The sequence below is a fragment of the Rhinopithecus bieti genome, unplaced genomic scaffold, assembly GCF_001698545.2.
Source record: "Rhinopithecus bieti isolate Rb0 unplaced genomic scaffold, ASM169854v2 scaffold_6513, whole genome shotgun sequence".
In the NCBI taxonomy this organism is placed as follows: domain Eukaryota; kingdom Metazoa; phylum Chordata; class Mammalia; order Primates; family Cercopithecidae; genus Rhinopithecus; species Rhinopithecus bieti.
This window is the reverse complement of record NW_016805931.1, coordinates 734225-749226: the sequence shown is the minus strand read 5'-3', so window position 1 is coordinate 749226 and position 15002 is coordinate 734225. Positions and strand designations below refer to the sequence as shown.

The 15002-nt window shown below is 39.2% G+C and overlaps 1 protein-coding gene across 2 annotated transcripts in view; it reads left to right on the top strand.

The window, feature by feature from the left end:
- PLPP1 (phospholipid phosphatase 1) overlaps positions 1-15002 on the top strand; it is a 115878-nt gene that overhangs the window by 56758 nt on the left and 44118 nt on the right. Inside the window, exons 2-3 of one of the 2 annotated variants that reach the window (XM_017874191.1) lie at positions 6884-7035; positions 14416-14696. In XM_017874191.1, the coding sequence (XP_017729680.1) occupies positions 6884-7035; positions 14416-14696 (433 nt within the window). The remainder of the gene's footprint in view (positions 1-6883; positions 7036-14415; positions 14697-15002) is intronic. The other variant, XM_017874189.1, reaches the window with a different exon arrangement.

Here is a 15002-nt window from a genome sequence, read left to right as displayed (position 1 = left end):
TATATTTTATTTTATTTCCCCTTTGGAGATATCTTATAATATGAGGGAAATGCCTATTAGAACTGTAGAAATATAATACTGTGGAGATTGGTTTCTTAGGTTGGAAACAAGTTTTATTTTCTTGTTTACTTATTCTCATGTGTAGCTGCATTTCCTATCCACGCATTGTGGAAAGTACTGATTCTCAGTTCTTATGAGCAATTTTATTAACAAAATAGTAATAACTCCATTATTTGACAGTCTGGCCTATATGTCTGGGTTATTCAAGTGTCTAGCCTCCATCCACATTCTTCTCTCCTTGTTCAGGCATTAAGAGAAGAATGTATTTCCTGAAATACTTCACAAGTGGACACAATTCTTTCTATTACGTGGGTCTTTTGGTCTGCCTATGGGGTCTTTTCTTCTTCCAAACTATTGAGGTGGTACCTTATCTCACAGTAAATCCCAAGGTACCTGTCATCTGTGTGTCAGGATTTCTCAGACTGTTGCCAGCTGCTGTTATCCCTGAGGCAGTGTGTCCCTTAGTGATTTGCTACTGTGGTCTGTAAAGTTGCATGCCACTCTCTCCTGGGCATCTGGTATGTTTTAGATTCGTACAGTGGAATACTGTTCAGCAACAAAAAGGAACAATATATCCACGGTGCTATATAGGTGATCCTTAAAACATTATTTTGTGAAGGCATTTTTGTAATTTCCCCTAATATTAGAAGAGTTCCCTTCACATGTAAAAGAGTTTTTCACTAGTTTCCCAGTTTTGCTGGGTACTCCACCACCAATATTTCTTACTAAAACTGTTAGGATTGGTGTTTTGGTTCCAAGATCCTGAGCATTTGTGCAAGAGGAAGTTAAAGAAAATGTGGTGTGACCATGTTCATATGTTGTCCTTTCCTGTCTCTGGTAAAGGATGGTGAAGTGTTCTTGTGATATTTGGTTTGTGGAAGCCATAATTTCCCATATCACATACTGTCTCTTGAACCATTATAAATATTCACTGTTAAAATATAGAAAGTTGTGTTTGTTTATGACTGAGTATGAGTTTACTATGCAGAGAACCTGAGTCATGAGCTGACTAGTGAATGTATCAAAAAGCAGAATGTAGGAATGTAAAAGGGTGCAACCACTTTGGAAAACAGTTTAGCAATTTCTTAAAAAGTTAAGCATCAATTTACCATATGACCTGGCAATCCCACCCACTTTCATTAGAAATGAAAACATATCTACAAAAACACTTGTATGTGAATGTTCATAGGATTAGTTGTAATACCACAAAACTGGAAGCAATCTAAATGTCCATTAACTGGTGAGTGGATAAACAAAATGTGGTATATACATATAACTGAATACTATTCATTAATAAAAACAAAATGCATGCTGTAACACAGATGAACCTCAAAAACATTATGCTGAGTGATAAAAGCCATATATAAAATACTACATATTGTGTAATTCCATTTATATGAACTGTCTAGAAAAGGCAAATTTATGTAGAGACAGATAGCAGATGAGTGGTTGCCTGGGTTTGTTAGTGGGAGCAGAGATTGAATGCACATAGGCTCAAGGGAATTTGGGGGGTAATGAAAATGTTCTAAAACTAGATTGTGGTGATGTTGCATCACAGTATAAATTTACCAAAACCATTGAATTATATATATACTTAGACTGGATTAATTTTATGGTATGTAAATTATACCTCAATTTAAAAAAAGGAGTGAAAATGAATTTTGCCAGCTCAAGTAATAAGAGAAACAGTGTTTGATGAGGGTAGTCATTTGAGAAGTGATGAAAGGGATTTAGAGATATAATCTTTCAGGTAAAAGGAAAAGGGTTTTTGACTGAATTGATAAACGAAGTTTTGCCTTGAAATCTTTAGTAAATGTCAAAGTTAACATCAAGTATCTATTTAAATGTTTGCATTTCTGCTCACTTTTCTACACTGTCTGGTGAAGTAAGTTGGTGGTGTGCAGTAACCCTTTTGGAATAGTTTATCAAGGATTTAATGTTTGTATCTTTCAATTCCACTTACTTATATATCTTAAGGAAATTAGAAATGCAAACAAGAATTTGTATTCGGAAATGTTAACTATAGCATCATATAGGGTAATCAAAAAATTAAAAGTAACCTACATGCTCTCAAAGTAGGAGGAATGGTTAAATTGTAATTGTTTTTCCTTTGTCTCTCTTGGTTTCAAGGAGTAGAAATTCTTTCTAACTAGATCAAGTAAAATTGGGCTTTGTTGAAAAGGATACAAGGTGCTTTAATAACCCCAAGCAGCAAGATCACTGAGGCCTTTTCGCAATGGGGAACCACAGCTACCTTCCCATTTCACCCATTCAGGGACCAGGCTAGTCACTACTTCATCCTCTGTAGACCTGCTTTGTTCTCAGCTTCTTCTTCAGTCAGTCTTCCTTGTACATGGCCCAATGTTGTTTGCCACCTTGGACTTAATCAGTTTTTGTTATAATTCCCGTATTTCCAGAACAGGAATCTGAAAGAGCTGTTCTTTTTGAACCTTAAGTGGGTCAGTGAACAACCTGTGGTTTGGTCTTTTTCTTCATCCCCTTTCAGGGGTCTGTGTTTATTTTTAGATAGTGAAAATGAAATGGCATTGGGTAATGGCATTGATTCAATACATCTTGACTGGGCATAGTGGCTCACGCCTATAATTCCAGCACTTTGGGAGACTGAGGCGGGTGGATCACCTGAGGTCAGGAGTTTGAGACTAGCCTGGCCAACATGGTGAAACCCCATCTCTACTAGTAATACAAAAAAATTAGCTGGGCATGGTGGTGCTCACCTGTAATCTCAGCTACTCTGGAGGCCAAGGCAGGAGAATCACTTGAACCCGGAAGGTGGAGGTTGCAGTGAGCCGAGATCGCACCATTTTACTCCAGCCTGGGTGACAGAGCAAGACTATGGCTCAAAACAAACAAACAAACAGGGGGGAAAAAAAACAATAACTCTCTCTGAACGCTTTTCTATTGTTGACAATTTTTTAATTTAAGACTTTTATTTTGTGATTCAGCATTCTTGTAAAGTGTGAAGTATGAAATTAGGCAGAAATGGCTCTCAATTATTTGGATGATAAATGTTTACTGGGAACTTAGTGCCAGAAAAACTGGAACTAGAAGGTGCTATTTAAGAAGACAAATTCCATTACCACAAAGAGAAACATGGTTTTTGCTACATTTGGGGCNAGCTACTCTGGAGGCCAAGGCAGGAGAATCACTTGAACCCGGAAGGTGGAGGTTGCAGTGAGCCGAGATCGCACCATTTTACTCCAGCCTGGGTGACAAGAGCAAAACTCTGTCTCAAAAAAAAAAAAAAAAAAAAAAAAAAAAAAAAATCTCATGGGCGTATTTGAGGAATGGCAAATATTGGCTATTATTTATTATCAGTTTAAAAATATTTCTAAGGTTTTTGGTGTTGGCAACCTCTTTTCTTGATTCTCTCAACAGAATAGTGTGCATTTGTGGTAGATTCATGCTTATTTTCTCATATTTTCTTACCAAAACTTGCAGTCTGTGTGTTACCCTTTCTTATTAAAACCTCTTTTACTAAGACCGGCAATTGAAATCCCATTGGACGCCATATTGGGCACTGTGGACCAATCTCCACCTCCTGAATGCCCTCTCTTTCTAATGTGGCCACGGTGAGGTCGCTGTCTCCTGACCTGCCCTTACCCGACTCAAGTCTGCGTTAGTGAATCTTCTTCCTCTCCTCTTCTTCCTCTGCTGTTGCTCTGTGCCTCACTCTCCACTTCTTTTCTCTTTATATACATCCTGTACAGTGTTTTGTACCTCTGTGACTTTAGAGACCCTTTATATCCCCAAATCTCTGTCTCTGTCCTAGACCCCTTCTGCTGAGATGGAGACTGTCATAACCACTGGCTTATCGAATATCATACTCAGAGGCATCGCCAACTCTCCTTTTCTTTTGAACACTCAGAGTTCTTTGAACCTCAGTTTATTCTCTGCTATAATTACGTACTGTGCCGTATTCAATTTGTATTCCTGGTAGCACCTAGCGGAATTCCTTGCACAGTAGGTTTACTTAGTATTTGCCCACATGAATGTTTTTATTTTTTAAAATGGGCTATTATCCTTTGTATGTGGTTTTATTTTGTTCCCCTAGTATCCTGAAAAATACCCACAAACTTTTTTTCTAAATCTAAGAATAATTTCTAACATGGTTTTGTGGTCAGGGGAAAAAACCCTTAATATTAATGGACATACATGGTAATAGCATTTCTAAATACATTTGGGCCTGTGTATTTGGGCCTATATGTTTTCTCTGAGAATAAGGACACACAGCCTAGTGAGTTTTGGACTCTAATCCTATTATATGTGAATTTAGTTTCTTTTTTTCTTTATTTTTTTTAGACAGAGTCTCGCTGTGTCACCCAGGTTGGAGTGCAGTGGCATAGTCTCAGCTCACTGCAGCCTCCACCTCCTGGGTTCAAGTGATTCTCCTGCCTCAGCCTCCCAAGTAGCCGGGACTACAGGCACATGCCACCATGTCCATGAATTTAATTTCTATACTAAATATACTATTCCAAAAGAAAGAAATGTTTATTGGAAAATGCAACCAATTCAGAAATATGCTTTGTAGACAGTAAAAGTTTCCATTATTTCGTGTAGACTGAATTAGTGGTTCTTTGGCTGGACACTATGGCTCATGCCTATAATCTCAACACTTTGGGAGGCTGAGCTGGGTGGATCATTTGAGGTCAGGAGTTTGAGACCAGCCCGGCCAACATGGCGGAACCCTTCTCTATTAAAAATACAAAAATTAGCCTGGCATAGTGGCGGGTGCCTGTAGTCCTGGCTACTTGGGAGGCTAAGGCAGGATAATTGCTTGAGTCCTAGAAGTGGAGGGTGCAGTGAGCCGAGATTGTGTCACTGCACCCCAGCCTGAGCAACAAAGCAAGATACCATCTCAAAAAAAAAGAAAAGAAAAAAAAAATAACAGTTATTTTTATGTACAAAATAAATTTGCTCATTGAGTTAGAGTATGGTTATTGATTGGGGGGCTAAGCATTTAGTTACTGTATGGGGCAACCAATAATAAAATCACAGTCCTGTGTATTTACCTCCACAGTGTGTGCTGATAAGTGCAAAAGGTTTGTGCAAATTCTTTTGAAGTTATATTGTAACCATGGTATATGTATTGAAAACTTGGCCATTTTATCCCACTCCTATGAATGAAAACTATTTGGTGAATCAGAGGATAGTCTGAATTGGGATATGAGGGCCAGTATAAGTGTCAGCAAGGTCAGCTCTAGTTTAGTTTTTTTTTTTTTTATTTTAAGGCATAGCATTACTAGGAGTATAGCTTTGGGAACCTTGTAGCATCGTAAAGACTTTTAAAGAGGTGACAGCTATTGGCAAATTGACTAATACAGAGAACTAAGCTTTGGTTCATGTATTCAGTGTCTGAATGAAAAATAGGAAGATCAATAAAAGAGCTAAGAGTGAAAGAAATGTGATTTCGTGTGCTTCTCCTTTTTAGCTCGTATAATAGATTGAACAGATTTGATGTTGTAAATACACTCAGGCAGAGTGGCAGAGGCTTGGTTGTCATTTAGCCTTTAGGGCCTTAGTGGAGTTAATGAGAACTGCAAACGGTCATCAGGTCTTGGTGCTTCACAGAGAAGCAACACTTCTGCAGGGAGTGTGTTAGCTTAGTGGTTATGGTATTACTACAGGGACATGGATCACTTAAGGAGAGAGCCTTTCAGGCCTGGGTCAGTCTCAAAGCAGATCTCACGTGGAGGGTTTCTGCTAACCTGCATCTCTTACAACACAATACTAGTTAGTATGCTGTAGTATTAATCAGTAGGTCAAGTTCAGTGAAGTAAAGGATAATTGAATTCTTGAAGTTCACATTTAGGCAAAAAATTGGCATTTTAGGAGGTGAGTATAAGACATGATCTTTACAGAAAACACTGATGATAAAAACAGCGCTCTCTGTTAGGTGCCTTTGTGCTTGACTCCATCATCATCTTAAGAAACTAAGCTCAGGGCTGGGTGCAATGGCTCACATCTGTAATCCCAGCACTTTGGGAGGCTGAGGCCATAGGATCAGTTGAGCTCAGGAGTTCAAGACTAGCCTGGGCAACATAGCTGGACCTCATCTCTACTAAAAAATTAAAACAAAACAAAACAAAACAAAAAACTAGCTTGGCATGGTGGTGCGTGCCTATGGTCCCAGCTGCTCGAGAAGCTGAAGCAGGAGGATAGCTTGAGCCCAGAAGATCGAGGCTACACTTAGCTATGATCGTGCCATGGCACTGTAGCCTGGGTAACAGAATGAGACCCTGTCTCAAAAAAAAAAAAAAAAAAAAAAAAAAAACTTTTTACGTTCAGATTCCTCTTTTAATAGCAGCTTTCAGCCTGCTATAGACAATACAGAAATGAGTGGATAAAAGTTTTATTTAGATACTCTGATAGCTTAGCCAGTGACAATGACCTATCCAAATGTGGAATGCTAAAATGTTTTCTTTTTGGAAGCAAAGCCCATGAAAAATTGGTTTTGAAATAGTGTTAGAAACCTGGCAATTAAATGACAACAAGAACGTGAGAAGAGATTTTCCCAAAATCCGTTTAGTGTGTTTGGACAGAAACAAAAGAAAGATAACTCTTTGTTAAATTGGTTAATAGAGGATTTGAATGCTTTGTTTGCTGTAGACAAAACATCTTGATCTTAAAACTGTAATCTTTCCAACTTCTGTTGCATGCATTGCTGCATTTCCTTTTTTACATGTGCTCTCACTTATTTTCATGGCAAATGCATTTTTAAACAGAGTCTCTGGGATAATTATTGACATTAATTAGTTTTGGTATTTCTTTTTTAATGATATCTTCATTTATTCCCTTTTGCTAGCCGGATTGCCTTTTGCAATTCTTACTTCAAGGCATACCCCCTTCCAACGAGGAGTATTCTGTAATGATGAGTCCATCAAGTACCCTTACAAAGAAGACACCATACCTTATGCGTTATTAGGTGGAATAATCATTCCATTCAGTATTATCGTTGTAAGTTAAATCCACTTTTCCAAGTTTATAACTATTGGGCACTTGGCTTAATTTTCTGTTATTCTTTTAATGCTTAAATGTATAACCCTCCAAAAACAATGTGTGCTTTTTTAACCTTTAATTGATGGTTTATTTGATCAAGATAATCTCAGCTATTTTAAGTGGAGTCAAAAAATAACAGTGTGTAATTATAAGAGCCAGGCACGGTGACATGCCTGTAGTCCCAGCTACTCAAGAGGCTGAGGCTGGAGGATTGCTTGAGTCTCCCAGTTGAAGACTATAGTATGTAGTGATCACATCTGTGAATAGCCATTATACTCCAGCCCAGACAACACTTCAACATCCCATCTTAAAAAAAAACAGAAAAAAAAAAAGAAAAGAACCTTGCTGGATATGTATAGATTTTATGCTAATCTTTTCCATGTCACTGTGATTGTTAGAACTCTAATTTGTTATTGTTTTAATAATCTTGTGATCAATAGTTGAATGTTATAGCAATATGATTCTAGCATACTTTATACATAGGATATCGTTTTATAATTTATTGTATCCGTGTGTATGTACCTACTGTTTTTTTTTTTTTTTTTTTTTTTGAGACAGAGTCTCGCTCTGTCGCCCAGGCTGGAGTGCAGTGGCCGAATCTCAGCTCACTGCAAGCTCCGCCTCCCGGGTTTACGCCATTCTCCCGCCTCAGCCTCCCGAGTAGCTGGGACTACAGGTGCCCACCACCTCGCCCGGCTAGTTTTTTGTATTTTTTAGTAGAGACGGGGTTTCACCGTGTTAGCCAGGATGGTCTCGATCTCCTGACCTCGTGATCCACCCGTCTCGGCCTCCCAAAGTGCTGGGATTACAGGCTTGAGCCACCGTGCCCGGCTGTACCTACTGTTTTTGACTCTCCCTCTATACTGAGTTCTAGAAAAGAAAAATTGCTAAGTGATGTTAAAACTTTATATAATGCATGCTTACTTTAAATAATTTTTAGATAATATACACAGGAGAGAAAAGCTATAGTTCTATATATGATTAGTAGTAAATATGAAAGAATTTTTACTGGTACTGAATGCAAGACTGAGTCTTAAACTAAAATAGTAACTGTTGTTTTCCAGTATTTCAGGTAGAAATGCTTAAAGAATGTGTCTAGAAATAAGACTATTGATAGGACTACATGATTTTTATAATCTCGACTAAAATTCTGTAACTTAACAGTTTTGTGCTCCATAACTTGTAATTTTATGTGTCCAGCATGCTTCCACTGCATAGCTCTGCTCACCATAGCTTGTGACTTTAGAAACAAGATTTATGTTAGTTAAAAGCAGAAGGCTGGGTGCGGTGACTCACGCCTGTAATCCCAGCACTTTGGGAGGCGAGGCGGGCGGATCACCTGAGGTCAGGAGTGCGAGACCAGCCTGGTCAACCTGGTGAAACCCCACCTCTACTAAAAATACAAAAATTAGCTGGGTGTGGTGACACACACCTGTAATCCCAGCTATTCAGGAGGCTGAGGCAGGAGAATCACTTGAACCTAGGAGGCGGAGGTTGCAGTGAGCCGAGATTGCACCATTGTACTCCAGCCTGGGTGACACGATGAGACTCCGTCTGGAAAAAAAAAAAAACAAAAAACCAGAAAATATGCTGGATGTGGTGGCTTATGCCTTTAATCCCAGCATTTGGGAGGCCAAGTCGGGAGGATCACTTGAGCCCCAAAGTATGAGACCAACCTGGGTAGCATAGCAAGACCCCTGCCTATATCTACCCCCCCACTCACCCCCGCTTCAAAAAAAAAAAAAGGCCAGGCAGGGTGGGCAGGAGCCTGTAGTCCCAGCTACTCAAAAGGCTGAAGCAGGAGGATCCCTTGAGCTCAGGAAGTTGAGGCTGCAGTGAACCATGATTGCACCACGGCATTCCAGCTTGGGCAACAGAGGGAGACCCTCTCTCAAACACACACACACACACACACACACACACACACACACACACAGATTTTTTTTTTTTTTAATTAAAAAATATATATAGTTGTATCCAGGAGATAGGCCAAAGATGACAGCATGTATATCATGTCTGTTTTTGGAGTTTATTTTAATAAAAGAAAACTTCTTAATTTAGAAATGTCTTAAGAATGATCATAATACTTTATTAGCACTGAAAGTTAACTTGTAATTTGTGGTACATAATTAATAAAACAAAACCTTTGCTATACAGATATTTGTTTTATAAGACTGTGAGCTCCTTGAAAGCAGAGATGATATCTTGTTCATCTTCGTGTCCTCACCGCCTGGCATGGAGCCCAGCATGTTCTAGGTGCCTGAATGAAACTGTATGAAGAAAACTGTAGAGTAATTACACAGTAATGTTGGTGACTCTCCCGAAGTACGGGGAAGTTTTAAGAAATCAGGTATTCTTTTAATCTAGACAAATTTTTACACTGAATTTTTACTGCTAAAAGAAAGCCAAGTCTATAATTCTTCCATTAAGGAAGGAGTAGGGTCTTTTTTAAAAAAGTGTATATGTTTCTGAGTGATTGCTAAGCAATTAAATATGACATTTTTAGTATGACTTTTAGTTGCAAATAGCCAATTTCAGACAGGATTCAAATATTCAAATAAACAGTACTAGAAATAGACCTGTCTTTCAATTCTGCCTTTTTTTTTGGTCTCAGTAAAAAGGATGCCATGCAAGCAGAACTACAGGAATTTGCTCTAGCCTGGAGGGCTGCAGTAGAACAGGCCACTGATTCCTGGGCACTGTGTTGATGTGCACGGCCTATACAGGGCTTGACAAAATGCTTAGTTAGCAAAAACTCATGAATTGTATTTCATTAACTTGGAATTCTTTGCTATTTCTTTTCTTTTCTTTCTTTCTTTTTTTTGAGACAGAGTCTCGCTGTGTCGCCTGGGCTGGAGTGCAGTGGCGCGATCTTGGCTCACTGCAAACTCTGACTCCTGGGTTCAAGTGATTCTCTTGCCTCAGCCTCCCAAGTGGCTGGGATTACAGGTGCCCGCCACCACACCCAGCTGATTTTTGTATTTTTAGTAAAGATGGGGTTTCACTATGTTGGCTAGGATGGTCTTGAGCTCTTGACCTCATGATCCACCCGCCTCAGCCTCCCAAAGTGCTGGGATTACAAGTGTGAGCCACTGCGCCCGGCCTATTCTTTACTCTCTCAACATAACCTGTGAGAAAGTTATCTTTACATTTAATAAAATGACAAGTAAATTAATAGTTGAGTACAGACTGCTTTAAAAAGAACAGATTGTTTAAACGTACTGTTATTCATCTCTACAGTATCACTGAAAACAAACACTGCTTAGGGCAGTGGTTTTATGTATGTATGTTTTGATTAATTGATTGACAGACTCTTTCTCTGTCACCCAGGCTTGGAGTGCAGTGGTGTGATCAGAGCTCACTGCAGCCTCGAACTCCTGGGCTTAAGTGATCCTCCTGCTTCAGCCACCCGAGGAGCTGGGACCACAGGCGTGCACCACCACAACCGGCTAATTACATTTTTTTTTAAGAGATACGATCTCTCTGTGTTGCGCAGGCTTATGTCTCAAACTCCTGGGTTCAAGCAACCCTCCTGCCTCAACATCCCGAAGTGCTGGGATTATAGGTGTAAGCCATCATGCCCAGCCTTATGTGCTAAATTAACATAATTCTATTTTATTCATTAACTCAGCCTCTTTCAGGCAATGCTCAGACTTGTATACATTTAACTTTGTTTACTAGAAAGTAAATCATTTATTTAAAAAAATCGCCATGATTAAGACTGCACACCAGGGCCTTGACATGAGTTGCAAATGATTCATTAATAAATGAGTGATTGAGGGAACCTGGCCGGTAGAGAACCAGGATTATTATAGTTTCTCGGAAGACATGGGATAATTTCAATAAGGAGGAAGTGGTCAGTGAAGTCAAATATACTGAGAAGTTAAAGTAAGTGAGAGTTGATAAAAATCTGTTTGATCTGGCTGGGCGCAGTGGCTCTATCCTGTAATCCCAGCACTTTGGGAGGCCGAGGTGGGTGGATCACAAAGTCAGGAGTTCAAGGCCAGCCTGGTCAAGATGGTGAAACCTCTTCTCTACTAAAAAGACAAAAAATAGCTGGGCGCAGTGGTGGACACCTGTAATCCCAGCTACACAGGAGGCTGGATCAGGAGAATCGCTTGAACCTGGGAGGCAGAGGTTGCAGTGAGCCGAGATTGTGCCACTGCACTCTAGCCTGGGCAACAGCAAGACTCCGTCTCAAAAAAAAAAAAAAAGAAAGAAAATCTGTTTGATCTGATGAGACAATTTTGTCTTTTGTGAAAAAATCAGTAGAATAAAGGAAATGGAAGTGGTTAGAGATATTTAGGAGGGAGAAGATGTGGAGATGTGCCATTGATTTTAGACTGTTCTTTTGGGAAGATGGGCCCTGAATGAAAGACACAAAATCATAGAGACAGTGTAGAAACATAAAACTATCTTGGTTGATGGAGATTTAAAGGGGATGGTAAGAGAATACTATAGGAGACAGGTTTAAAAAGGTTGAATCACTCTGATTTAGATAATTATTAGCTTTGAACTTCAGAAGTATTGTTTTACTCCTCCAAACATTATTTTTATTTCTTTGATAATTTATCATATCCTAGAATCTAAGTAAATAATGTATTATAAATAATCTCAGTTTTAGGATTAGGCCACACTTGGCTTAGCTGTTGACTTCATGAAAGGTTAAGAATTGGCATAAATGGCTCAAAGGTGAGGATAAGGAATTGAAATGAAACAAAAGAATATGGCTATCTTGTGTGGATCAAATGGGCAGACGCATCTCTGCATTTAATTCAGAAGAATTAATTTAGAACTCCTCTATTGTCTGCTTCTCTCAGTGATGTAAGTTAACCTAGCATTTGCTGGCTTTAGAGACTTCCCTGCATTCCCAGTATTAATGGTTAAGTTTCAGCTTACACTGCTTCTGAAGATCAGCTTTTAATCTTGCCCAGTATTCTGAATATTCCTAGCAAACTCATTTTCTGTCATCACTGGCAAGAGCCAGGATTTGGGTGGCCATAAACTATGATGATTATGACTAGGAAGACTCACAAAACATACTACCTGCTTTTGGAAAATAGTTGAGTGCCAGCTGATAGCTGAGATGTGGAAGAACAGCTGATACCTGAGATGTGGAAGTTTCAACTGCTAAAACTGTGGTTGATTAATATACTTGATATGTTTTCAAGAACCAAAGATTAATTCCAAAATGACATGTTAGATAAGTTCTTTCTGGCTACTAATCTGTGAGGAAATACTGGGACCCCTTCCTGGCCTAAGGAGGCAATGTATACTGAAATGGAAAGGGCTCTTCTGTTGGCAGTCAGAGATAACCCTAAGCAAAATTGTAAAGGAATGGCATTCCTGGAAGTACGTATAGTTTTCCTCTCCTGTGACCTGTTCTCAGAAAAGAATCTGATTAATTCATTCACATTAAGGACTATAATTAGAACTGTATTTTTATGGGGCTTAATATGTAAACTAAGGGCATTTGCTGTTTACCCAAGGCAGTACCTTCCACTAAAATTTATTGACCACCTACTTTGTTTAGGTCACTCTGGTGATAGGAGGTTTCTGTTCAGCAATTAAGAAATCCTCCTTACCTTGTAGAGTTCAGAGTCTCATTGTCAAAGTTATAATATTCTAATTATGGAACTGTAGGAGTCATTGAGCCAGAATAAGGAAAGGATTTTAGGTATCAGATTCTTGAAATCCCTTTCAGGAAGCAACCATTTATTTTACTTATGGTAAGACTTACCCTGAAGACGGTTGATCCTCATTAAATGGAAATATTTGAATGCTTTGTAAAATTGTTTATATAAATTTAAGGTGAAGCAGAGAAACTAGTAATGTATTTCAAGTCAAGCTTTGCTACTTATATTCTCTCCACACAGATTGGCAAACCCACTGTTCAGACTATTCTGTGTTTAAGTGGTTTTTTGTTGTTGTTGTTGTTGTTTTTAATTATTATTTTTTTGAGATGGAGTCTTGCCGTGTCGCGCCGAGGCTGGAGTGCAGTGGCACCATCGCAGCTCACTGCAGCCTCCACCTCCCGGGTTCAAGCGATTCTCCCGCTTCAGTCTCCCAAGTAGCTGGGGATTATAGGCACCTGCCACCACTCCTGGCTAATTTTTGGTATTTTTAGTAGATAATGGGGTTTCACCATATTGGCTAGGCTGGTGTGGAACTCCTGACCTCAAATGATTCACCCGCCTCTGCCTCCCAAAGTGCTGGGATTACAGGAGTTGAGCCACAGTGCCTGGCCTTAGCTGTTTATTTTGGTCCCAGGTATCTAGAGCCTTACTGTCTTTTTTAATAGCAAATGTTACTATTTATAATGTTGCCATTCAGTATTCTTTGAATTCTCAGGATACTGGTTTGTTAACTTGTAAAACATCAGAAACCTTTTTATACTTTTAAATTAGTGACTAAGAGTCCCGTCCCACCCCTTGGGCCTCCAGCAGAGGTCACCTGGAAGGCAGGACTGGTATATCCTGTTAGCTAAATCCCTGCCCTCTGTATCCTCTAGCAATCCTCCCTGAAATGATTTTACCCTTTTTAATATGATGGATGTCTTTGATTCAAAGGAATATTTGAGAAAAATGAAGACTCTGTCAGATAAAAGTACTTATACACAGGAGTTTCTGATTGGGGAAGTATGTATGTATGTATGTATGTATGTATGTATGTATGTATGTATGTATTTATCGAGATGGAGTCTTGCTCTTGTTGCCAAGCTGGAGTGCAATGGCACAATCTCGGCTCGCTGCAAGCTCCGCCTCCCAGGTTCAAGCGATTCTCTTGCCTTAGCCTCCCAAGTAGCTGGGATTACAGGCACCTTCTTCCATGCCTGGCTGTTTTTTTGTAATTTTTGTAGAGACAGGGTTTACCATGTTGGCCAGGCTGGTCTCGAACTCCGACTTCGGGTGATCCACCTGCCTTGGGCTCCCAAAGTGCTGGGATTACAGGCATGAGCCACCACGCCCAGCCAGAAGTTTGTTTTTTGGACAAGCCATAGTTTTTGTCCTCCAGGATATATCTCTGTCTACTTTTTAAAGCTCTGTTAATTTGAATACAAGAAAAAAAATACGATCTTGTTATTTTAGGTAAGCAATGATATGTTTTTGGTCCAGCCATGGCTTTGTAAATAATGTTCACCATTGATACGACACCTTTTTTGTGGTTTAGAATTGGATATCTGAAGTTGACTCTCCATTGTAAAGAAAAAAGGGGCTGGGACAGTTTTTAAAACAAAGATCTTTTTGTGATTTACCATTTCCTTCTTTCCCACTATGTTTCGTTTTGTTTAAAGTGCCTGCTTGCTACTTTAACATGTTATTTTCTGTTTCTTTTCAGATGATTCTTGGAGAAACCCTGTCTGTTTACTGTAACCTTTTGCACTCAAATTCCTTTATCAGGAATAACTACATAGCCACTATTTACAAAGCCATTGGAACCTTTTTATTTGGTGCAGCTGCTAGTCAGTCCCTGACTGACATTGCCAAGTATTCAATAGGCAGATTGCGGCCTCACTTCTTGGATGTTTGTGATCCAGATTGGTCAAAAATCAACTGCAGCGATGGTTACATTGAAAACTACATATGTCGAGGGAATGCAGAAAAAGTTAAGGAAGGCAGGTGAGTGTTAAATCACTAATGCTTGTTTAATCTTGTATATTCTTGGAATAGAAGGTTTCAGTGACTGGAAGATAAACCATGCACTGGCTTAAAAGGAGAAGTTAGTGTTATCACTGGGAGGTGAATTTTGATCTTGTTTGAATTGTTCTCTCTCTTCATGCCTTATTCCTTTTTTATTGCTGTCTTCCATTTAAGAGTATTTTACTGCAGTTCTTTCTTTCATCGCCAGCATATAAGAATGTTAAATGAACCTTATAGATCGTTTAGAGTCAGCAAACTTTTTCTTAAGATGCCAGATAGCAAATA